Here is a 24,744-nt window from a genome sequence, read left to right as displayed (position 1 = left end):
TGGTCATCACAGAGTTACCCAATCTGATTAATGCCAAAATCCCCAGGTTAATTCAGCAGGTTACGCAGGAGGAGTGGACTCTAAATCCCTCCCTGTCTTAATTCCACGTGTGCATGCACTGTCCCAACATCTGCTTATTCACTCAGCAAATGCTCCCTGACAGGAGTCCGCTCATTCGACCGTCCCTCATGCTGTGACCCAGTCTCGGGGCCAGCGCCAATGTCCCATTTCTGCTTGGATACCTCTGAAGGGGCAAGCAAATGATGACAGCACCCAGATTCAAGGACCCTGGCACAGCCAGAGGAGCAGCAGGGACACGCGTTCTAGGTGATCCGATGCCAGTGAGCATCACCCTCCCTCCTTCCGGCGGCTGCCAGAACTCGGGACGGACAGCCTGCTTCCCCGCTGCCTCTGGGCACAAGCCAAGAGCCCTCCGCTCAGCTCCCTGCACTCCAGGGCCCCATTGATTAGCAGGAAGGGCAAACCCATCAGCACCCATAGGAAATGGCTTCTGGAAAGTGAGTTGCAGTTTTTAAAGCCAGAGAATGACAGCAGGGGCCTGTAAAAGGAACGGAATCAATACAGGGTGTGGGGAGCTGGCAGGTGGGACACTTGGGTGTCTGGCTTGTCTTACCTCTGGCAGAGGCACCGTGTGACCTTGGGCAGTCCTAGCCCCTCTCTGAGCCTCAGTTTCCCCCACTGTATCCTGGAGAAGTGCTGGTAGCATATACTCATCAAGGAGATTCCTTCCAAATGTTAAGTGCTGGGGTTCTCCACCCCTGCCTTCCTGACATCGGCTAGGCACCGAGAGGCTAGGGCTGACCAAACCACCTCCCCCATGAGGACAGACCATGTCCTGGCCCTCAGGTGCCCTGTTCCCCAAACACCTGCACCTTCAGAAACAAGCCGGGAGCCCCTGCAAGGCTGTGCTGCTTTCCTAAAGCTGCACACACTGTGGACCTCAGGCTGAGAGCCTCTCCCATTGAGGAGTGAACGCCTGCAGGAAGTGGGATCCTCTGCCCCAGAAACCCAAACGCAAACCCTAATCAGATCCCAAGTGTCCCCTTGGCCTCATCCTCATAACCCTAACAACAATCACCAGCGCCTACCGGGCACTTGGATGTGCCAGGCACAGATACATTCCCAACAGACCACAGGCAATATTGGGTATGGCCATGACGACCCTCATTTTACAGATGAGGAGACTGGGGTCTCCCCTAAGTTGGCCTTATAAAGGGAAGGAGGCAGTAAAGGGCCATGGCTGGTCTGACTCCAGAGCCTGGGCTCATCTTGAGGCCACACCATCCTCTCCAAGGACCGTGGCTCCATCCAACCTCACACTTTGTCCTTTCCTCAACCAGCCAGCCTCAGTGCCTTTGCTCATGCTCTTCTGTCAGATGCCTGGAGTGCCCACACCCACTGGTCAGCTCCTACAGCTCCTTCAAGCCCAACTCAAGCATTTCCTCTGGAAAACCTTCTTCATTCCTACAGAGAAAGAGTTCCTCCCTCCTCTGGGCTTCCCCCACACATTGCATGCCCTTGTTGGCCTGTATGAGGGCACGTGACAGTGTCACAAGTGTCTCTCTCTCCAAGCCCACAGCCAGCCTTGAGCCCCTTAGGGTAGGGTTGTATCTAATTCATCAAAGGATGCTCAGCCCCCCATTCAGAGACTGGCAAACTAGGGTGCTCAGTGGGTACTGAATGAAGAACAGAAGGGCCCAGCAGTTTCTGGGGCCCAGCAAGTGGCCCGCAGTACAGGGCCAAGGCCAGTAGACTGGGGTCTCCTAAGTGAGGCGGGTCTCCCAGGCCCAGAGCAGCACGACTTTCTTTCCTTCTTTCCCCAAACGTCACTACCTTTTACTCAGCACCAGACCAGACCCTGTGTAAGGGGCAGAGGTAAGTGGCTTGGAAAGATCTAGAGGTGAGTCAGATAAGGCCAGTGCCCTTAAAGTGCTTATAGTCAGGATTGGGAAGTTGGGTGGGTTCAAAAATAAACATCCCAACTCATGTCACGAGGCCAGAGTATCCTCATTACCTATAGACTCAGTCTCTACGGAGGGCCTTCAATGAACCACCCTCCCAGTATTGACACTGGTGCGCAGTTCCCTCCACCTAAGTCTGGGCTGGCTCTGTGAGCAGCTTTAATCAATAGAATACAGCAGAAGTGACACTGTGCCTGTTCTAAGTGTAACTCTTAACAAGACCTGGCATATTCTGCTTTTACATTCTCAGGATCCAGCTGCCATCCAACTCCCACCAGGGGGAGAGAGAGAGAAAGAGAGAGAGTGCTCCCAGCCTCCCAGCATCCCTGCCAAGGCACCAGGCACAGAAGTGATGCCATCTTGTATGTATCAGCCCCAGCTGCCATCTGACTGCAACCTCATGAGACGCCCCAGGCAAAAGGAGCAGCAGAACTGCCCGGCTGAGCCCAGCCAGTCCTTGGAATCAGGAGAGATAATAAAACAGCTGGGCAGTTCTGCTGCTGCTTTTATTATACTAAGTTGGGAGGTAAAGTAAAACAATACTGAAGCCTGGAATGGAGATTATAAGAAAAAAAAAATCATGAGCCAATTTCTTCATGATCGTAGATGAAAAAACCCTAAACAAAATAGCAGCCAATCCAGCTATATATAGAAAGGATAACATGTCACATCTAATTTGGGTTTATTCCAGGAATGCCCAGTTGGTTTAACATTAAACAATCAATCAGTGTAATTTACTGTATTAATATACTGAGAAAGAAAAATCATGTGATTGTCTCAACAGCAGCAGAAAAAGTATTCGATGAAATTCAACATCCACTTATATTCATGATTTTTTAAAATAATAATTAAAATACAACTCTTAGAAAACTAGGGCAAGAGAAAAATATCTTTACTTGATAAAGGGTATCTTAAAAATAAAAAGGCAGACAACAAACATGATTGTAAAACTGTGAGAGCTTCCCCCTGAGATCAAGAATAAGGGCATAAGCCAAGGATCAGTCACAAAGACCAGATATTGTAGGATTCCATTCAATGAGATATCCACAATGGCAATAGCAGAAGGTCCACAATCTATAGAGACAGAAATATTAGTGGTAACCTGGGGCAGGGAGGGTTGAAGGAAATGGGGACTGACTGCTAATAGGTCTGGGGCGATGAAAATTTTCTAAGGTCGATTGTAGTGATGGTTTCCCAACTCTTGACTATACTAAAAATCACTGAGTTGTACATTTTAATGGATGAATGGTATGGTATGTGAATTGTATTTCAATAAATCTGTTATTGACAAAAAAAAAGAACAAGGCAAGGATGCCTATTATCACCACTTCTATTCAATACTGTACTAGAGGTTATGGCCAGCACAGCCAGACAAAAATAAAGAGAAATAAAAACTATAGTCTGCCCTTCTGTATCCGCAGGTTTCGCATCCCCAGATTCAACCGACCAGTTGAAATCAATCCGCCAGTTGGTTGAATCCAGGGATATGAAACCCACGGATATGGAGGGCCAACTGCATTCATTATACTACAACATTTTATATAAAGGACTCAAGGATGGGTGCGTTTTGGTATGGGGGGTCGGGGAGGTCGTCCTGGAACCAATCCCCCACGGATACCCAGGGATGACTGTATAAGGATTGGAAAGGGAGAGACAAACCGTCTTTATCTGCAGATGATCTGAGCATGTACACAGAATATCATTAAGAATTGACAGCTAAATCTAATTACATGGATAAATCTCCCAAACATAATGCCGAGTCAAAGTAGCCAGGCACGAAAAATACAACGTGTATGATTCCATTTATATGTATATACATGTACAGTTCAAAAAAGTTCAGACTAGACAGTAGCGTTTCTGAATGCCTACGCAGGTGGTCGGCAAAGCTGCATTACCATAAAAGTCAGCATAGTGGTTTCCTTTAGGGGGAAGAAAAGTGACATTAGTAGAAAGGGGCACAGGGATTCGGGGGCTTCTGGGGTGCAGGCATAGTTCCAAAGGAAGGGTAGCACATGGGTGCTTAAAATCATTCATTAAGTTCTAGATGCATGTTTTCTGAGTTTTTGATTATCATATTTCATAATAGAACAGTTTTAATAGTTTATTAAGATTGTGATTTTTTTTCTTTAATCACAGCACAGGAAAAAGTGATTAAGAGAATTAGGGGGAAAATGTTTTCAGGGGACTTGAAGGAGGAAGAGGCTGCCTCCGGCTCTGAGTTTAGCCCTGGTGGGCAAACGTTCATTGGCCAATAAAGCCCTTCCAGTCTCAGACTCTGGACACTCTACCCTGGCCTGGAAGCCCGAGGGCCCATGCCAGCGGGAAGCAGGGAAGGCACATTCTTGGGTAACTAAGGGGCCCTGCTCTCAAGAAGGACATGGCCAGACCCCTTCCCAGCACTGGACACCCTGCCCCTCGCCTGCCTGCTCGTCCTCACACACATGATGCAGGCCCAGGACTGCTACTCTGATCGCTAGCATTGACTGAGCACCCACTGCGTGTCAGGACATCTCCGTCAGTCCTCACGGCTTCCGAGGCCTGGATGGATGGAGCTCAGCTACGGAGGTGGGACCAGGTCTGTCTGCCTCCAGACTCCTCCCTGCCCGGGCCGCATGTGGGACCACAGGAGCCATCTGGCCTCGCCAGGAGCTGATGAAAGGTCAGCCGTGATGCCCCGCCCAGCCGGGGAGAGTGGCTGTGACTCCCGGGCATGAGCGCGGACTGAGTTATGAAAGCTCTCCCCTGGCAGCCGTAATGAGTTTCCACCTCACACCCAGCTCTCCGAATCACAGGTTAGAGGCAGCCGGGCTAAGTGCACCAGGGAGAAGTCCTCCGCGGACTGTGGCCCGTTCTGTGGCCAGCACTTCCCCGGAACAAACCCAAGCGCTTCCCTCGGCCATTAATAACCTCCTCTGCATTAATGAATTGTGAACAGGAGGCTGGCCATTAAGACAGTGCAGGAAAGCTCTTTGTGTTGCAAAGGCTTTTTCTCTGGACACCCATTATTGTTATGCAAACCCTGACTTCATGGGGTAGGGTCCCGCTGCCTTTTTATTTTTAAGTTTCCGTGGAACACTCAATCCGGAAACACACTGACTGCGTGCCTGGCCAGGATGGGCCCTCTCTGACCACCCCAGAGTACAAAGCACATCACTGGCTGCATGAAGCCCCAGGGAGGGAATGGGTGCCCTGACCAGCAAATCCTACCAGGGACAGGAAGGAGCTCCCATCACAGCCAAAAATCAGAACAACGAGGGGTTACGAGGAAAAGGTGAATGTCAGCAGCGATACAGTTCAGAAAAATGGGAGAAGTGTGGGAGAAAAGACATTGCAGTTGGTCTTTTAAAGATGAGTGGGACCCAGTGACTTGAAGATGAGAATGGAGGAATCTGATTAATAATAACGGTGTTAACTCACACCTCCCACTGGTCCAACTCACACTCTGCCCATTTGGTCCTATAAATCCAGTCCTGTGATGGTCAAGATCCCCAATTTACAGATGAAGAAGCAGAGGTAGAGATTCCCAGTACTTAACTCAAGACTTACATGGCCAGAGAACGGAAGAATGAGGCTTCACACCAGGCAGGCCGTCCAGAGCCCTTGCTCAACGCTGCTGTGCTCGTTGACTGCTTGATAATTAAAGGATAATTAACGGAGGAAACTTCCACAAGTGCCTGGTTTTCAGTTACCTGGCTCTGTCGCTGGTGGGCAGTTTTCTGGCCCCCTCTGGTGGGCACAGCCCAATGCCCATCCACATCTCCCTGCCCAGCAGAGCGTGGAGGCAAGTCTGCCACACCTCTACATAGAGACACTCTGCTTATCCAGCCACCCTGAAGGGGCCATAACCTCCTGTCCTTCAAGGGCGCCGGCCCCACCTCCCACCCTTCCCAGGCTCCCGATCGCTTGAGCAGCCTTGCTCACCTGGCCAGACCCATCCCTCTGTGAACACCCCCATCCACACGCCGCAACACTGAACCTGCTGAATAGGTGTCCCCAGGGCTCCAGCCCCAGAGCTGCATCTAAGCTACCTGCCCAAACCCGGGGACCTGGCAGCAGAGCACAGTCCCCCAGCACAGGATGTGGCACAGGGCGAAGCTCCTGAAGGTCTCTGCCCTCACCCCTTGGCCCGAGGCAGAACCGCCAAGCCAGCTCAGTGTGCGCGGTGGCAGCTCTGAGCTGTGCAGATTTTCCAAAGCCAGGGGTCATTTCCAGCCTCATCTTGGTTTCCCTAGCTCTCGAGCTTCTTCCGAACTCCAGGCCCCTGCCTTCAACAGGTGTCTCCAGTGAATGAAAATTAGGGCCTCTAATTTCCTAAGAAAACCATAATCTGCCACTGACTTCTCAGTCTGGGTGCTAAAGCTCAGCAAAGCGGCTGAGTGACCTGTTCCTCGTCACCTTTTCTGGGCCACTTCCCGCATAATCTAAAAATAAAAAAGCAGAGTCTAGATCCACCAGCACGTTCTGGGCCACAGTCATGGAGCTGCCAGGGCCCAGCCCACCCAGCCATTCACATTGGAGGCAGGGCTTGACGACACCCCACAGCTCCGTGCTCTGGGAGTCCAGTTTCTTGGGCATCCCCCCCCAGTACATTCCCTCTATAGCCAGCACCCCCATCTGCCCCTGCTTGCCCTTTTCCTCCCCCCAGTGCCACCTGCTCCAGGAGCTGATAGCCAATATTCCAAGAAGGCCCTTGTTTTCAGAGCACATTCAAAGCCAAAGTGTTTCCAGGGAAGTGAATTCAACAACTACTTAAAGGACCTAAGGACTTCAAGGACCGGTACTTAAAGGAATTCAGCAACCCCCAGGCTCCCCTACAATCATACCTGGAGGCTCTCTCAATGTTTCCCCGGAAGAGACTTCACATCTGTCACAACAACACCTAGAGCCGAAAGACCAGGACCCCCAACTCAGAGTCCTTTGACTGGTAACTCTATAGAATGCTCTGCAGGCAGTTAGCTCTGCGACCACTCGCTGAGGTGCTCCATGTGCCCCCAGGGAGAACGGATCCTGCCTGGGCACTGGGAGCCCGGATTCCCCTCACACCCAGGCCGGGTGCTGGCATAGCACAGCTCAGCCTTGGCTTGGATCCTCAAGCCCTGGTCTGGAGTCTCAGGTCTGGAGTCTCAGGGTCGACACCGAGAGTGCTGTCTGGGGCAGGGCCAGAATAGTGGTGGCCTCTCCAGGACACCTGCTGTCTTTAGCCCAGGGCCATATGATCCCACTAGGACCACAAAGCCTGGGGAAGGAAACCTGAACACTGGTTTGAGTCCAGAAGCTGAAATTCACTTTGATTCCTTTTTGGGGATGATTTGCAAGTCGCCTCAGGCCTGGAGAAGTGGGTTGGGATCTCTGGGCTGGAAGGGGCTGCAGTGCTCAGCTCACAATGGTTCTGGTCTCTGGGTGAGTCCAGATTCTTCCCCCAGGGCTCATGCCCAGTGGACCGCCAGCTGTCCTCACTTGCCAGGCAGAAGCAGGGTGCGGGTCAAAAGCCCCTACCAACAGGTGCCCCCCCAGAGGAATGAATGAATAAATCATGCCTGGAGGAAAGAGCACACCAGGATCCTGTGGAGATCAGCCTAGATCTCAAAGGGGAGACCTCGCTGATATGAGTGACCTGTGAGCAAGTGGCTTTCCCTCCGGGAATCTCAGTTTCTCGTTTGTAAAAAGAGGGATGGGCATGGAATCCCAGGTGTGTGCCTTCTAGCACACACGTGCATGAAGCTCCTCGCAGCTTGCTGAGGGGGCCCCCTTGTTGGCCAGAGGCCCCTGGAAGCAGAGCTCAGGCCACCAGCTCTGCCAGCACCTGGCAGCCCAGCCACCTCTGGGGGTGAACTCAGGAAAGGGAGGCCAGGTCACAGCCCAGAGGTCCGGGCACTGAGCCAGGCCTAGAAAATTGGGATTGCTCCTCTCTTGGGCCTAAACTGGGCCATGCACTTAACTTCTGTAGCTAGGGAACCCTGGGAGAAGAAGACGTAGGCTGCAAGAGTCTGGAAGATGTAGGCCTCAAAGAACTTAACAAATGTTCCGGGAAACAATCGAGAGTTGAATCCCGGGGCATCCAGAACCTGACTTGCAGGTACACACTTGTTACCCCAGGTTCTGAGGCAGAGGCAGGTCCCCCAAACACATCTCCAAGGACGGCCGAGCCCACCTGGGCTGGAGCAAGGCTGTGCTGCCACCTCACAGGGTCAGGCACTCTTAGAATGCAAAGATACCCCAACCAATGCCAGCTGTTATCTCAGAGCCATCCCAGCTCCACTGACCCGCTGCGCAGCCCTGGAGCCTCCCTGGTACATCGTTTGCTACGCTCCTCTACCGTGAGAATTAAACGGGACTACACGTGAGACCACCGGGCAGAGGACAGAAAAGGTTTTCAATTATCACTCATTTCCCTCCCTTTCCAACACCACTTAGCTTGCCAGAGACTAAAAAGCCAGCTGCTCAGAGGGGCCAGAGAGCAAGGGCCTTGGTGGGTAAAGGGGTCAGGATGAGCTACAGGAGGGGACCTTTGCCGGGGGCAGGCCTGAGGAGGAGCTATGAATGCAGGGAGAAGAACACAGAAAGCAGAGATGGGAGGGGTGGAGGAGAAGAAGTGCCCCCCACAGAAAGGCAGTCCGCAGGCTGGTCTGACCAATGATGCGCCCATTTGGCCCAAAGACTTGGAGGTCACATTTAAAAGATGGGACTATTTCAAATAAAAATCCAGATTTCCAGCTTCTCCTGAAATTTCAATAGTTCTGGCAATGTTGGGTCCACAGACCCACTTGGCCACCATCGGCTGACCTGAGCAGTAGCTGACCCTTGAGTGGGCAAATGCTCCCCAGCCCACCTCTGCCGAATCTCAGGGAGCCCCTTAGCGTTCTCCTCGCATAACTGCTTCTGATGTAGAGAAACGTGCCTTTTCCCCACCCCTTTCTCACAAGTGGGAGAATGACGTATAGACCAAGACGGCTGCGTGTCCCAGATGAGCAAGAGCTCATTTGTCTCCGGGGGAGCAAAGACAAAGCCTACACATACTCGCTTCGCTCATCGCCTGCCTGGCGCTGGAACTATCAGAGTGTGTCACCTGCCCCAGCACACCTCGTGTCCCTGATCGTAGCCAGGAAGACCTTCCAGTGGGGATGTGCAAGCTTCCCGAGCAAGTGCCACCACAAGGCACAAAGATGTGCCCTGGTTTGGTGAGCACACTGTGATTTCCATCACTTCTGCCGAATCCTGACACCCCAACGCCCCATCCCTCCATCAAAGGAAAGTCTGTTTCCAGCGAAGCAGGCACAGGTCAGGCCCCAAGGGAAGTGCTGGGGCTGGGGGAGTACATAGGAGTAAAGGAAGAAGAGGAGAATGACAGACTTACCTGCCCCTCCCACCAGCCCTGCTTCGTTCTGCTCTGTCCTCTGTCTCCCTCTTATCAGTGCCTTCAACCTCTCAGTGGCAGGCGGGCACTCCCACCCTGCCTGCCAGCAGCCTGGCCCTCTCTCCACTCGTTCAGCCACCTCAGGCCTCCACCAGGGCCTGGGCTTTGCCCCAGACCCCTCCCAGCTGCCCCAGCGAAGAGACGTGGGATTCACCTTCAACTCGTGAGGCTGGAGTGGGGCAAGCAGAGAACATTGATAAAAGAGATGGTTACTCTCAGGAGCTGAGCTGGGCCTCACCGAAGCAGAGAGGATTTCATAGATGGACACAGGATTGCTCTTCTGCCCAGAGCAGCTCCTTGAATGATACCCAAGTCCCATTGGTAATCTCCTTCTGGAAGCCCCTTCCAATTGGGACCCCATCTTCACCGTGCCCTATCAGCCTATTGTGTCTGTGAATATGTCCCAAGGCCACTCTGCGGCAGGGGGCTCTACTTGGCCCCTGGAGCACACAGACCCTGGAGCTGAAGGAAGCACTAGGAGGGCACGGGGTGCAGAGCTGGACCATGGGTTCATGGGTTGAACTTCATCAACCCATGCCGGCCACCTGAGCACGGCGACTCGCCCAGCTGCCTGGACCACTCAGAAGTGGCTCCAGGCCTCAGGGTCCCACCTCCTACAGTGGAAAATCCAAATGCAGGAGTGTGGCATCCAAGGCCTGCAAGCTCTGGCCCCTCCACCTTACCTCTGGGCACTCTCCTGGGGGCACCCAACATACCAGCCGTTCTCCAGACAAGCCTGGTTCTTCTCCCGGCTCCTGGCACCCTGCACGTGTTTTTCCCTGTGCGTAGAACACCCTTCTCTCCCTTCGCAGATCCCCTAGAGAGGCTCCATCATGCCCTTTTCAGGCTCCAGAAACTACAGTTGCAATGCAGATTGCCCGTGTGCATGTGCATGTGTGTGCATGTGCGCGCGCCCGTGTGCACACGCACATGCAAGACCAACCTGCAGGAGGGAGAACCTCTCGAGGGCAGGAGACCCCAGACCCTAAAACAGAGCACACAGGAAACATCCTAGGGGGACCTCTCCCTCTGCCTATCATGGGGAAAAAGCCTACAGCCCGCACCTGCACCCCCATCTCCCAGACCCGCTGTGACAGACAGACCCCAACACTAACACTCACTGCCACAGACGAACTCTGGGGCCCAGCCCTGCTCCCGGCCAGCACAGCTGCTTGGTTTCCTCACAGGAAGAGTGAGTTTGGGGCCAAGAATTGAAAGACACTGGATGGACCCATTCATCCAATGGGGTTGACCCAGAAACCCCCAAAGGACAGCCCCACCAGAGTCCTTCTCTCTGGGCCTGACAAAAATGCCCCAAATGGTTTCCATCCTTCAGACAGCCACAGGCTTTGAGAAGACAGCAAATCTTAGAAAACCACAAATCCTAACCCCTGACATCAGGAGGCCCCAGGGAAGGCAGGTGGGGAGGCTGCACGTATGGGGAGGGTCCTCATGAGCTGGGACAACGGTCCATCGCAGGCCTCACCCACGAGCTGCAAGCTAGCACCCAAAACTGGTACCGACAGGAGGCAGCCGTCTGTGAACATGCAGTGGCCCCTTCTGAAATAGCCACCTCTCAACCAATTCCGCAGCTGGTGCAGTGATACGACATTCACCTACGTTCTCAGGCCATGTAGAAATCAAACAAGATAGCATGTGTGGAAACAGATGCTGTTCATGACCCTGGCTGTGATTGACAGAAGGAGAAAGGAGCTACACCAGCCCCTGGTGCAAGGATGGGCCCGCCCAAGAAAACAGAAGAGGCAAACCATCTCCATGATCCCCTTGGAGGTGGCGCAGGCAGGCAGAGCCCCGGCCCCGCACCAGCAGGCAGCAGAGCCCAAACTCACCTTTCAGGGAAGCAACGTGTGACAGGGCCTGGGCGTACGTGGCCGTATTCAGGAGGGTCCCCGGCAAGCAAGAGGGGAAGAAAGGCCCTGTGGGACCGACAGTTCGCCCCAGGCTGGCAGAGAAGGAAAATGACACACTGAGTTCCCAATCCTGGGTTCCCGTCAGCCCTCCAGGCCCTGGGTTCAGCCAGCCTCACCTCTGCTGGGCCTCCAGGACCTCCTTCTTGCTCCGGGCCTGGTCCCCAGGGGGCGGGGAGTTGATATTTCTCACAGGTGGTGTCACCTCTGCCATGGGCTCTTTGGCCCCTGGCTCCTGGTCCGAGGCCCCTCTCTCCGTTTTCCTCCATTTGGCTCTTCGGTTCTGGAACCAAACCTGAGTCCCCGAAGGAAGCACACACCCAACAGAGGCAGAAAATCAGACAGACGGAGGCAACCAGAACCTAAACCCAAGTGCCTGGTCCCCATGCCCCCGGCTCACGGCTCCCCTGCAGCAGGTGTGCGGGAGCACAGCCTCCTCTCTCTAAAGATCTAGCCAAGCAGTGCCCTCCGAACTGCAGCTTCAGACTCACGGGAGGGTCAGAAAATCAGAGTCAAAGGTGTGACAGGCATTTTTTAATGAGTGTGAAATCATAGAAAGTATCCAAATGCACTGCCCACAGTAAGGGTAAAAGTACTATCTTGTGGAAATTCTCAGTGTATGCAAGTACACTTATTTGATGTGAAATGTGTTTCCTAGGGGGAGAGGGGGGATTCATCATCAAAGCAGTTTGTGAAACATTGCCCTGGGGTTTCCTCATCAAAAAATACTCATTCTCTCATCCAGCAGGTTTGGCCGGAGTGTGTCTGGCCTCATACGTGTGATTTAACACTGACACATCACGGCAAGTTCATGACCATCAGCCTAGTGCATCCACTAGAAACACTGACTCTGGAGTCAGTCCTGGTTGAGAATTCTGGACCCCGGTGAATCTGGTTTAGAATCCACTGCAATCCTTTAAGGCAGATATTTCTACTACCCCCACTTTACAGATGAGAAAACTAAGCACAGACAGTTTAATTAACTTGCCTGAGGTCATCCAAGTGCTAAGTGGCAGATCCACAATTTGAAGCCCAGTGGCTTGGCTGGGTACCATGATCCAAATTGTCTGAGAGTAATAATAACAGCCACCCGCAAGCATTGTTAGGAAATTTAATGGAGATGCATGCAAAATACTAAGCACAGTGCCTGTCACACAGCAATCAATCACTCGGTGAACATTAGCTAGTGTTATTATCTCCACCATCCTCAGGTTAGGAGGTGGCTTGTGATTCACCTGCTCTGAGTGCCTTCTTAGAGGCGGGTGTGGAATTCTTTAAGCCTTAGAAACCAAGATTGCATTTGCAGGACAGCCTCAGGGCAGTCAGGCAGCCTGGGCCCAAGGTGTTCCCAGAGGTCAGTGAAATCCTGCTGCCCTTTACTCTGTGTGCAGCTAAACCTCTTCCCCCTCTCTCCTGGAAGATAATTCCTGGCTTTTGAAAAAAAAAAAAGGGGTGGGGGGGGGGCTTGGCTAGACCTCCCTCCTATTCCCCTGGGCATCCTCTCCTCCTTGCCTGTCAGCAGACTGGCCCAGGAGAGAGCCTCGGTCTCCAGGCTCACCCCACCTCCGAATTTTCATTCTCCTTTAACTGGGTTTCTTTCTTTCTTTTTAATCTAGTTGATTTTTAATTGCACATATCAGCAACCACTGAATAATGATTTTATCTATATTCTAAATTTAGGGCAGTTAAATGCAAAGCAAAATGCAGACACTTTCTGGCGTCTTAATTGAATGAAGGTCACAGCTATAACAACATTTAATTGAGCTATTTTTCATTATCATATTTTAATGACTTTGCACTGACAGTTCGCCTGCTTCTGAGGAAAGAGCATGATGGAGTCGTTTATTTCCCTATTTAGTTATTGTTTGACAACATCAGCTTCGATTAAGACCCTGCTTTATAGAACATTAATCATATTTGAATGAGCAAGGGGTATAAATGTAAACACATCTCCCATCCCGCCACCAAAGCCGTGTCCCCACATGGAGTCTCACTAAACAAACGCTTCACAGCCATTGTCTGTTTGCATAATAGCCAACAATAGCCCGAACAACAATTCCCAGCTTTAATTGTCACCACCCCTATCTCACCCTTGCACCTTTCAGGGAGAAGTTATGATCTTCCACTTCTGAATGCTCAATAATTGTGCCATTTATCTCAATTTGCAGTTCAGTCTTTAGGCAGCTATTGGCAAGCTAGCATTAAAAAAAGAAAGGATAAACGGCATCCTGGCCAAAGGAGATTTTCATTTCCAAATAATAATCAGTTTAATTTGCCCGCATATGACCAATGATTCATGTTCAGATTTAATAATCAGGATCACATAATCTGATTATAGGGGAAATAATTTGTTTACAACCCCCAATTTACTGTTCAGAATTCCATTATCTCTCTTCAGCCATAGGTTTTTAAGAGATACTAACATGACCCAGGGGAACCGAAAGCAAACTATTATATTTCCTACAATTAGATCTTTGCATAGTCTTAACCCCAAGTCCCTACATAAAAAAGAACAGAAACAGCATGGAGGAAACCCCATAAATAAAATGAATATATAATTGTGCTCAAAGAATAGCTCGCCCGGAGAGGCGCTGCTGCGAATCTGTTCCTCCTGCGTTCGGGCACATCTGCTGGGCTCGACGGGTTTGTGCACTTAAACGTAATCACCGTGTAGCTTCTAAAAAGAAATCCTGCTTAGAGGCAGTCATCACGGGCCACACTCGGCTCTGAGGCAGCCCTTTTGCTGCTGCCGTTTAAAGATTTTTAAATTGCCCATGTTCTTCGGACCACTTCGCTGAAAGAGTCCACGTTCTGGGGAAAAGTTGGACATGATGCAATTTCTGGAAAGCAGATCCTACTCTGTTCCCATATGAAAACACAGTTCTCTGCAATTGACCGGCCTTACCCCAGAGCGGTCAGAGCTGCTTTGAGAATAGCATCTCAGCTCTTTTTTTTTTTTTTTTTCCAAAGCAAGGAAATGGATGTGCATTGATGTAATTTAGTACCTTAGAGACGCGGACAAATTAGTGTAGAACATTATCACTAGTTAATTATGAATGACCGATTAATCAACCTAATCTAATATTCCACATTATGTTGATGTTATTAAAGTGCATCATGAAAATGACAGATAGTCTTCATTTGCTTTCTTTGGCCAAATGTGCACTCTGCAGTCATGATGTCAAGAAAAAAAAAAAAAAAGTTTGCCAGTTTTCATATTAGAGAGTTAAATAATTAAAAAGAAGGTTTACCTGCACTCTGGCTTCTGTGAGGTTGATTTTCATGGCTAGCTCTTCTCTGGTGAAGACATCAGGGTAGTGTGTTTGGGCAAAAACTGCCTCCAGGGCTTCCAGCTGGTAAAAGGAAAAAAAATATTTACTGGTGAGAGGATGTGGCTAGGTGAGAGGAAGCAGATGCATATTTCAAATTTGCTATGTGTGGTGAGGAAGTAGTTTCACAGATCAAGTAGGGGAAGAAGAGGGAGAAAAATGCTCTTTGAAAAGATCCCACAGTATTAAAATTTCAACCGCGGAAGACTTGGGAGCTAAGACTTACTAACAACCTCAGTGCTACCCCAAGAGGTAGAAATAAGAGAGGCACAAACATCTGAGTGCATTTACATTTAAAGTGCAACCCACACAGCTTTCATTATAGGGCTTGGAAGAACAGAATCAACTTGCAGAAGCCCTCACTGGGTCAGTCCCACAGAAACCTCCTAGGGTTTCTGCTCCAGTGTGCTCTGGGAGACAAACGGATCTAAGGGAAGGAGACCCAACCCTGGAAACACAATATCTAGGTTCCAGTTGTAGCCCTTCCACTTATGGACGACAATACCTTCTACAAATCAGTCAACCTCTTGGGCCCCGGTTTTCTCATTTATCTACTGGGGATGAGAATACCTGACCTGCCTTCCTCAAAAGGTTATTTCAAAGTTGAAATGATGTTGCTGTATTGCTGATGTGGAAATGTTCCCCAAACTCTCAACTTGAGACAAAAGGGAGCCGTCATCTTTGCCTCTTCACTGACTATCTGGGATCATAACGTCACAGTCCTCTGCCCTCTCCCCAGACAGATTCCTTGACACATAAATTGTTCAAGAAAACAGAAAGATCCAGTTAACATGATCAGTTGGCTTTATTTTAAAAGACAAAGAATTGCTGCTCAATCTCTGATTATTTTGGAGGCAGGAAGTGACTGGCTCTCAGAAGGGGAACATCATTACCTGCTGAAGAGTGAACGTGGTCCGGTTCCGGCGCTGTTTTCTCCGCAGAAACCCATCGTCGAAATCTCCTGTAGAGTGGTTGCCAAAGGGCGCAGTGCCTGCAGGGAGCAAACTGGATCAGCCTGAGCACAGGGCCCCCCAGTCTTCACACTGAGCCCCTGCCATGCACACTCACTCAGTGACCCATCCCACCCAGACGGAGCCCTGGCTGTCCTAAAGCATCTTTCTCTGCTCCTGTAATTAAGGCTCCCTCTTTTTCACTCTCTCACGTTCTCTCTCTCTCCCAGTATCCTCTGACTTTAGGCCTAACTATGCCTATTTCACAGGGTGAGTGGAGACCTTACTCCCTTAGACAGCCAAGTCCACCTGTGAAATTCTAGACTCTGAGCCAGGAAGGGTCACTAACTTGAGATGGAGCCTTCATCGGCCCTCTGGCTCCCAGCTGCCTGCACCTCTGTCCAATGTGCCTTCAGCTCATCCCTTCTACCTCTGATCCTTTAATAAAAGCCTCTACGTTTCCCTTTTGCTCACTTGTTATTTTACTTTCCTTTGTTTCTACAACAATAAGAATTAAAGGCTGGGGATAGGGGAGGAAAGAAATCACCAAGAGCTTTTCCCAGCACTTTTCTCCTAGAACTTCAGGACACGAGGAGGTAAGAAGTTTATAAATGAATATTAATACCATTGGTCACAGCTCATCAGCACTCTAGTGGATCTGTTATATAGATGTCAATTAACAAGAAATCTGCACCAATAGCGACTGTCCTGAATTCCAAGCAGACTTAAACAGGAGCCTCTGGCCAGGCTCATAAAAGACCCACTACTCCCACTTCTGTGCAAAGAAAGCCATCCTTTCCACAGTCCTCCCTGCCAGCCTCCAAAGCTCGGATTAAGCCACAACAGAGTTTGGCCCCAAATGTGCATTCAGATCATTTTCCAAATGTGCACCATTTACTTGACAGTCCACCATTTACTTGGCTTCTTAGGAAAACAAATGAGCAAGTTCCCATTAGCCAGTGAACGCTGTACCTGCCATGGGCTCCGGTCTCAGCATCACTGCACGTTCACCATTAGGAACTGGCAAGCGACACTGCCCAGGCGTCATCCTTCCGAAGGACCTCAGTCCCAAAGAAGCAAGGTCCTTCGGCTTTTTAAAATTCTATCTACTAAAGGGAGTCCCTCCTACTTATTATTCAACTCCCCAGTGCACATCCTTTGTCACAAGACCTCCACTCTCTGGTGAAGACTTCTCCCTCCACCATCCCATCCAAATTGCTTTCTTCCTCAAAATCCTAGTTACAAATATTTCTCTCCAGCTCATTGGGAACTTCAAAGGGACAGCCTCAAAGCGGTCTTATTTCCATTATTTTGTGGGAAACCAAACAGTTTCCTTTTAAAACAAAGCACTTGACTGGTGAGGATGACATGCAATCTCCGAGGCTCTCAAATCACAATCAGCCTCACAAACTTCTACCTGCTTGTCCCAAATTGTTTCACAAAGTGTACATATAATATCTTTAAGTGAAACACTGCATGTCAAACTGGATCCTAAAAAAAGCTGACAGTTCATCAAATTAATAAGAACAACGATTGACAACGTAATAGAAAAGAGGAAATTTTGAGAACAGCCTTCTTACTTAAAAATAAATAGAATGGTTGATAATGTTATGAAAATGTTAAACCTTGCAATAATTAAACAAAACATTTTTGCCAAAAAGATAAGCTGCACAATTATACCCAGTACAATTAAAAGCATAATGAATTGTACACACTATTCACCATTTGTAGGAGCATGAATTTGTGCAGCCTTATTAGAGGGTAATTTGACAATATCCATCAAAAATTTTAAGTGCACATACAGGTATGTAGTCTATGAATATACTTTAAAAGTGTGCCAAAATGGAGTGAGAATATTGTTCCTGGTAACATGGTAACAGAAAAAAAAAAAATGGAAACAACCAAAGTGCACAATTGTAGGCATCTTCTGAACAATATATAATGGAATACTACACAGCTATTTAAAAGAAGCCAGTCAGGCTTCCCTGGTGGCGCAGTGGTCAAGAATCCACCTGCCAGTGCAGGGGACACGGGTTCGATCCCTGGCCCGGGGAAGATCCCACATGCCACGGAGCAACTAAGCCCACGTGTCATGACTACTGAGCCCGTGCACCAGGCTCTGCAACAAGAGAAGCCACCACAAGGAGAAGCCCGCGCACCACAACGAAGAGTAGTCCCCACTCACCGCAACTAGAGAAAGCCCACGCGCAGCAATGAAGACCCAACACAGCCAAAAATAAAACCAAATAAGTAAATAAATTTATTTTTAAAATAAATTTAAAAAATAATAAAAGAAGCCAGTAGATCTGCATACATTGACATGGAAAAATCACCAAAATCTGTATTATGAAGTGAAAAAAGGAAAGTCCTGAATGATGTGGCAGTATGATCTCAGCACAAATAAGGCATAACATATAGAGGAAAAATACATAAATGAGGGTAAACGCAGGTGATAGCATGTTTTTCTTGAAGGAATCACAAGAAACCAACAACAGGGAATATCTTTAGAAAAAGAGGTAGAGAAGGAGGATTTCACTTTTCAGTGTATAAGTTTCTGTTCTATTTGAATTTCCTAAGCAGGTAGATGTAATACTTTTTAATTTAATATCAGCAAAATTATCTGAGAAGTGAGATTACGAGCCATGCTTTGCTTTCTCCTATATGCCTCTCTAGATTCATAAGAAATTACAATTAAAAAGCTGATAGGCAATAATGAGAAGTCAGATTCCAAGGGTCTGTCCTCAGCCTTTCCATCGGCAGCAGGTCACCTCCCCCCCAGCTATATTAAACTAAAATAAAACACCCGATTCTGTAAAACTGCCTTTGAAACACATCTGCAGAGGAATAAAAAAGTTCTTAAAGACCCATCTTCTTTTCTTCTGGTCACAGCAATCAGAATAAGCGTTGAGGTGGGATGTGCCCCAGGTGTGGGAAGGAAAGGTGAGCTAAGCTGAGCTGAGGGCAGCAAGCAGCTCAGTGTGCTGGGGCCACAACAGGCTGGCCAGGGCTCTCCCCAGGTGACTTCTGCAACCCACCCTGCAGACAGAGCTTTCCCCTTCAGTCACCCAGGCAGCCCACCATCTGCTAAATGCCCAAACCTCAACCTTCCCACTTTAACTGGAAGGGTGGGCTGCCGAGTATCAGTCAGTCCAAACCTGAGGTTCAGAGATGCAGAAAAGGTGTGTCCACTGCACAAGCAGAGGATCTCCCTGCAGTCCTAGGTGTCAGGGGATGAACCTCTCAGACCTTTATAAAGCCCATCCACATGGGTCATTGGAAGTAAAAGGAGGTGAAACGCAGCCAAGTGCCTGGCCTTCCCTTCTTAGGAATGCTGACCGGGCTGGCAGGGCTTGAACCCTGGTGCTCATTAGCCTCCTTTAGAAAATCCTACTGAACTCTTAAAAGCTTCCATGGGAAAAACAAAACAAACTTTCTGAAATCCCTGTGTACACTGGCCAGCTGAGGCCAGCTACTGCTCAAGGTAACCAGGGCAAGGTGAAGGAGCATGCTCTGAGGTTTCAGGTCCCCCCAGTGTCTCACCACTTTTTGCCCTGCCCCGTGCCTTTCTCGATTTCTTCCCCTCCAAAATTCACTCACTGCCCACCGCCCCCCCTAGAGGAGTAGGTTGCCAAAGCCAAGTCCTGGTACTGCTCCCAGTTATATAAGTCCCAGTAGCCCATGGCTGAGACTACTGGTCTGAGGAAGGCGCTGTTAAAGGGCCAGAGTGTGTGGCTTTGCATTTGCCTGATACATAATAATCCCCTTCTTGTGTGGAGGGCCCACCCCTGGGGAGCCCCCAAGACCAGAAATCCAAGCTACTTCCTTCTCACCAACCTACCCCCGCCTAACAACCCAGTGCAGAGACCATACCAAGGATCCTGAAGCGAAATTTCTTCTAAGAACTGGAGACCCTCAAAAACCCAAACCCTGGTCGTGGGCTGGCCCTGGGAGCGGGAAGTGGTTAGCATCTGAGGTCAGAAACCCAGTGAGTCACAGAGGAGGAGCCATGCCAGGGCCCTTCTGGCAGTGGTGAGCAGGGCCACCCTGCTCCTGAGGGCCACATTGGCCTGGCCGAGCAAGATCGCCTTGGGCAGGGAGTGAGAGCAGCCTGGCAGCGGGGGTTCCTGCTCACGTCCGGCCCAGGACCATGCGGGCTACCTAGTCCACCTCCGCTTATCGGGATGTTTGCAAAACACCGTGAAAGATTGATGCGGCCCCCTGGGCAGGGGAGCCCGGATTAGAGGCGTGACACCAGCATCTGTGCTGGGAGGATCCTGGCAGCGCTCATAGCCCGGGGGCCAACCCGCCCAGGCCCGGTCGGGGGGCGGGGTGGGGGGCGAGGTAGGAGGCAGGTGGCGACGGGGTGGAAGGCTGGAGCCGGATGTGGGGAGAGGGCCAAGGGCGCCTCTACCCACCTCCGGCGGCTGCGCCCCTCGCTGAGCAGGGACCCAACCACCAACCAGCCCCAGCTGCGGCTATGGCCCTTTCTGGCCGGCGCCGGCCTTTTGGAGCAGCTCCTGGCTCGGCGCTTACTCACCCTCTAGCTGTGGCGGACAGTGGAAATAAAACATCGCCGACGGCCGGATCGACCGGACGGCCAGGACCCGGGAGGGTGACTGCGGGACCGACAAGGCACGCGTAGATCTGGCCTGGCTGCAAAGCAAACAGCGACAGAGCCTCAGTCTCCCTCTGCCTTCGCCCCCCGCCCAGCCCTGGAGCGCCCCGGGCGCTCCTTTCTTGGAAAGACCCCTCCCAACGTCTTCAGCCCACTCTGGGGACTGGCGGGGAGGTGGCAGGGCCGTCGCAAGCCGGAGACCCCGTGGGACAGCCCTTCCATTCGGGTCCACCACCCGGACAGACGTCCCCCCCACCTCGGCCCCAACACCAAGCCCACACAGTCTGGTACCCGGCTCTCAGGGGTCCCTGCCACAATCCTGCACCCAAGTCAACGCAGCCGAGTCCGGCGAGCGCGCCAGGCCATCTGCGCGAAAGGCAGCCCCCGCCAGGAAGGCAGCCGAGCCCCAAGGCCAGGCGCGCAGGGCTCGGTGTGTGGGTCGGGAGCCGCGCGTACCTCGGCGGGTGGCGGGCGAGGAAGGCCGGAGCGTGACAGCCTCTGGTCCGCTCGCCCGGCTCGACTGGATACGGGCGGGGCTCCGTGCGGCTGGCGCCCGCAAGACCAGAAAAGTGACTCGGGAAGTGGCCAGATGTCTTGCTGTCTGTCTACAGCGTGCGCCGCCGCTCAGCACTCGCCTTTATAATCTCACGCGTAATTGGCCTTAATCTGATTATTTCCAGCGCTGTCTACAGCGAGTAACTTGGATAGGTCTACTGGGCCTTACAAATGGCCCACGTGGTGTAAAAAAAAAAAAAAAAAAAAAATCCGTCATTTCTCAGCAAACATCAGGAATGTTTTTCCTCTTTTCTTTTAAAAGAAGGTTGAAACAATCACCACCACCACCATCCCCCAAAAAGCATTATTTTCTGAACACTCCACCCCACCCCCACCCCAAGTTCCCTCTGACTCAAACCTTCTTTCTCGGGGAGAGCTTGGTTTTAAGCTCCCCTTGTCAGGCCTGGTGACTCCTGGGCTGCAAACTGACAAAGCGCTGCTAATTGTCACCACCGGATGGGTTTTGGGGGGACTCTTTGCACACGGCTTTCCTTTCCAAGCGACCGTACAAAAGGAAAGTTTGATTTTGTTCTCAGCAAGGGGTCCCAGAATTTATGTTCGCTTCTCCATGCAAATGATATGCAGTGGGACCCTTCGCAATTACTTTTAAAATGCATCCGAGGCAGACACTCAGCGGAGAGAGACCGCCCTTCCCTCTGCCTGGGTGAAAATTAAACTCTAAAGTACCGGGCTGAAATTTTCAAGTCAGGGGCGCGGGATTGGATCAAATCACATAAACTGCAAAAAAAGCAAGTCTAATGGCACATAATTGGTTCTGTAATAGCATTACACCAGGATAATAGCCCGTTACGGCCCCCTGCACTATTAAGTGCTTCCCTGGCGGAAAGCCTTTATGATATTAAAGGGGGAATATAATGATATTTTGGTTATTAAATGCGTGTAATTAATTTATGCACCACTGAAAATAAAGTTGGTATTATGACCCACTCAAGATGCATCAGAAGATGCAAGTCAGACAACTGTTGATAAGTTCTGGTGTCTGTGTTCCGTCTAGACTGCTGATTTTATTTTGGGACGATGGCTTCTTGGACAGACTGCATAAATTGAATATTTTATAAACATTCTAATGCTGCGTTCAGGAGCCCTGGAGAGGCGGTGGGTCGGGTCCCTGCACTGCCTGGGATCCAGCCTTGATCTTAAAGATACAGTGAGTTGGAAACAAAAGGCCTGGCGGGGCCACACGTGGACACCCGCCCCGAGCGAGGCGCATAGAGCCGGAGGGCAGATTACTGAGGCCCTGACCGGCCCGTGGACGCCCCTCCGAAAACCGCCAGGAGGAAGATGCAGCACGGCTCCTGCAGAGGCAAGTCGGGGCCGGTGCACTTCAGCGGCCCCTCCTGGGCTCAGCCCGCCCAGGCGCGGAAAGTCGACCCAGTCACGCGGAAGAAACCGCTGGAAACGCCGGCTGGGTTCAGAGCGGAGAGAGCCCGCTGCGCCAGCTCCGCCAGGGCCACCGACTCCGCGAGTCCAGGTGACCCGCCGGCGGGGAGCACGCATGCATGTCTGGGCGGCGGGCGCGGTAACAGGCAGGGCCGGCGGGCCATTTCCACTTCATCCAGAAAGGGATGGAGCCCTGAGAACCGACCCTATTTCAACCCAGGCCAGGAAGCTCGGCGCGCTCTCTCTCCCTGTCTCCCTCAGAGCACCCTTGCTCTCTGGATCTCTTTTCAAGAGCCCGAGTCTCCCCTTGCGCGCTTGGGTTTGCCAAAAGCCCCCTCAAACTCCCACCTGCCCTAGGCGGCATCCCCTCTCCTGCAAGAGCCCCGCGCGCTCCGGAGCCTAGTGCCTGTGAAGCAGGGTGAGGAAGACATCCGGGCGGACCCGGCCAAGATGCTCCAAGGAGCACCTGAGTATCTGTACGGGAACTCAAGGCACCAGGCGCCCAGCGCCGCGTTGGCCCCAGAAACCAACGAGGTCCAAACCCCAGTTTCAGCTCCCCATCCCTGACATTCGCCGAAGCAGTTTCCTGGCAAGGCCCAGAGATGTCCCGGGGGCTGGACAGGCTTGTTCTGGGTCTGCGGGCAACGCGCTCCCAGAGCCTCCCAGTCAGTCAGGACCCTGGACAGCGGCACCTGTTCCTCCTGGGCTGCAAGGGAAGCGACCAGTCACAAGGGCCGCTCTGTGGCCCTGCGCTGCGCCGCGGCCGGACGCGCCCCGCCGGATTCTGGGTGTTGGGGGCCCGATCCCAATCCTCTCCTGGTCCAAACCTGAGAAAGTTACTTGGGACGCGCGCTCAGTGCTCGCAGCAAGGACCAAACTCTCGGCTCCGCAGACCCACGCCCCGCTCCTGCCCCGCGGCTACGGCCGGGAAACTTCCCGCTGCCGGTCGCCGCCTGGTCCCGGCTTTCCCAGCGTCCCCGACGCGAGCCTGGTTGTCTCCCTGATGGGACACTTAGCCAGGCTCCCGCAAAACACCCACCTGGCGCGGGGCTCAGAGCCAGCGGGACCCTCGGCCTCGTCTCCCCCGAAGTTCCTCTCCCCCAGCAGCGAGGCCGGGCTCGTTCCTGTTGGCAAAACAGCGAATAAACAACCAACCAAGCAATCGCAGAGAGGAAAGGCTACAGCAAACTTTGATGACAACGCGGGCCCCTTTTTTTCCTCGGATTGTCTCTGACCCTCGGGGCCGGAGAGAGGCGACTAACATGTATGTATTCGCTACCATCCCCCTCCCCTCTAAAAAAGAGTGTTGGCAACGAAAAGGTTGTTTTTCCTTAATTCTTGTGCGGTAAAATGTATTTTCCAATTAACCAAATTCACCGATCTGTCCTGCTTGGACACTCTGATAATTTACAACCTAAAAATGTACTTTCTTTATCTAAAGACCAAGGTGACTGCTTTTAATTTTCTCTAACCTCTTTACACTTGATGTTCACCAGACTCATAATGTTAATTGGCTTCATATACGGATCATCAGTTTAATGAAGAAATAAATCCTGTGTTGCTTTATGTTTTAACAGTGATTGCTTTAATGAGGAATGTGACGTGTTCCAAAATCAAAGCTGCAGGAGACATTAGAGGGGGCTTCTCTTAGGACGGAAATGCTTATTTAAAGTTAAAACCACGGGTCATATTTCAACAGATTCTCACACCCACTGCTGCCCTCCCTACCCCCACCTGGGTTGCTTCCAGCCTCTGGAAGGAGACAATTCTGTGGTTGGTCCTCAAAGGCTCCTTCTCTCCGTATTTAATGCAGAGCAGTCACAGTCTCCATTCCCTCTAACAATCACTTTCTGGTTACTAAACAGGCATGCTACGTTACCTCCTGTCCAGCAGAGCAGAGAGAAGCCGGAACAGAGTGGGGAGTTCAACTTTCAAGGTTGTTCACTTTAAAAGAATAATAAAACCAAGTGGGAAGAGAGTAACACACACCCTAAGATTTGTGTGCGGATGTTGCAGAGAGGCTCCCCCGTGCAGCTCATCCCTACCCTTGAAAATCCAAGCCTCCGCTCTTAGACAGACAGCTCCGGCTTGGGCCAAGTGGGCTGCTGCTGACCCAGGCTCTGGCCCCTGAGAATGTCTGCAGGGGATGCACTGGGCTCCCATCTGGGTGATGGTAGCTTTCCACCTCTGTATCAATTAATGAGAGTAAATCTGCTTTCTCTAATGGGTGTTTGATTTTTCTAATTTTAAGCTTGTTCTATGAAGGGAGAACTGTCACCTCAAAAACACTGAGAGCAACAATAAAATGCTGGAAATTGGAGCATCTATACCTGGAAGCCCTAAATTGTCTTTCAGTTGAATTATGAGTTATTTTTAATTGATTCCTGAAAAGAATCCCAAATCCTTAGAAAATGTAGGGAGCTGAGGCTCCAGGTCAGTGTCTCAAACACCACACATGGTATTTATTTCTTACCATTTGCTCTGTTTTAGGAAAACGGAGAAACATCTGGAAACACCACTGTCAACATCTTCTGAGCCTGAATGCGTGAACATATGTTGGAATTGACATC

The 24,744-nt window shown here is 51.1% G+C and overlaps 1 protein-coding gene across 2 annotated transcripts in view; it reads right to left on the bottom strand.

Annotated features, from left to right (window-relative positions):
- The window catches only part of DRGX (dorsal root ganglia homeobox), a 54,004-nt gene extending 33,479 nt beyond the window's left edge, over window positions 1-20,525 (bottom strand). For both annotated transcript variants that reach the window (XR_014253266.1, XM_082424266.1), the window contains exons 1-6: window positions 20,510-20,525; window positions 20,141-20,256; window positions 15,547-15,644; window positions 14,576-14,677; window positions 11,444-11,619; window positions 11,247-11,359 (exon numbers count right to left, since the gene is read on the bottom strand). Coding sequence is in view for 1 of the 2 variants with exons in the window: in XM_082424266.1 (XP_082280392.1) it covers window positions 11,247-11,359; window positions 11,444-11,619; window positions 14,576-14,677; window positions 15,547-15,644; window positions 20,141-20,174 (523 nt within the window). In the remaining variant the exon portion in view is untranslated. The remainder of the gene's footprint in view (window positions 1-11,246; window positions 11,360-11,443; window positions 11,620-14,575; window positions 14,678-15,546; window positions 15,645-20,140; window positions 20,257-20,509) is intronic.
- Window positions 20,526-24,744: the final 4,219 nt, after the last annotated feature.

The sequence above is a fragment of the Balaenoptera physalus genome, assembly GCF_965194825.1.
Source record: "Balaenoptera physalus genome assembly, chromosome: 14".
NCBI lineage: Eukaryota > Metazoa > Chordata > Mammalia > Artiodactyla > Balaenopteridae > Balaenoptera > Balaenoptera physalus.
The sequence above is the reverse complement of the archived record's forward strand: the minus strand, read 5'-3'. Positions and strand labels throughout refer to the sequence as shown.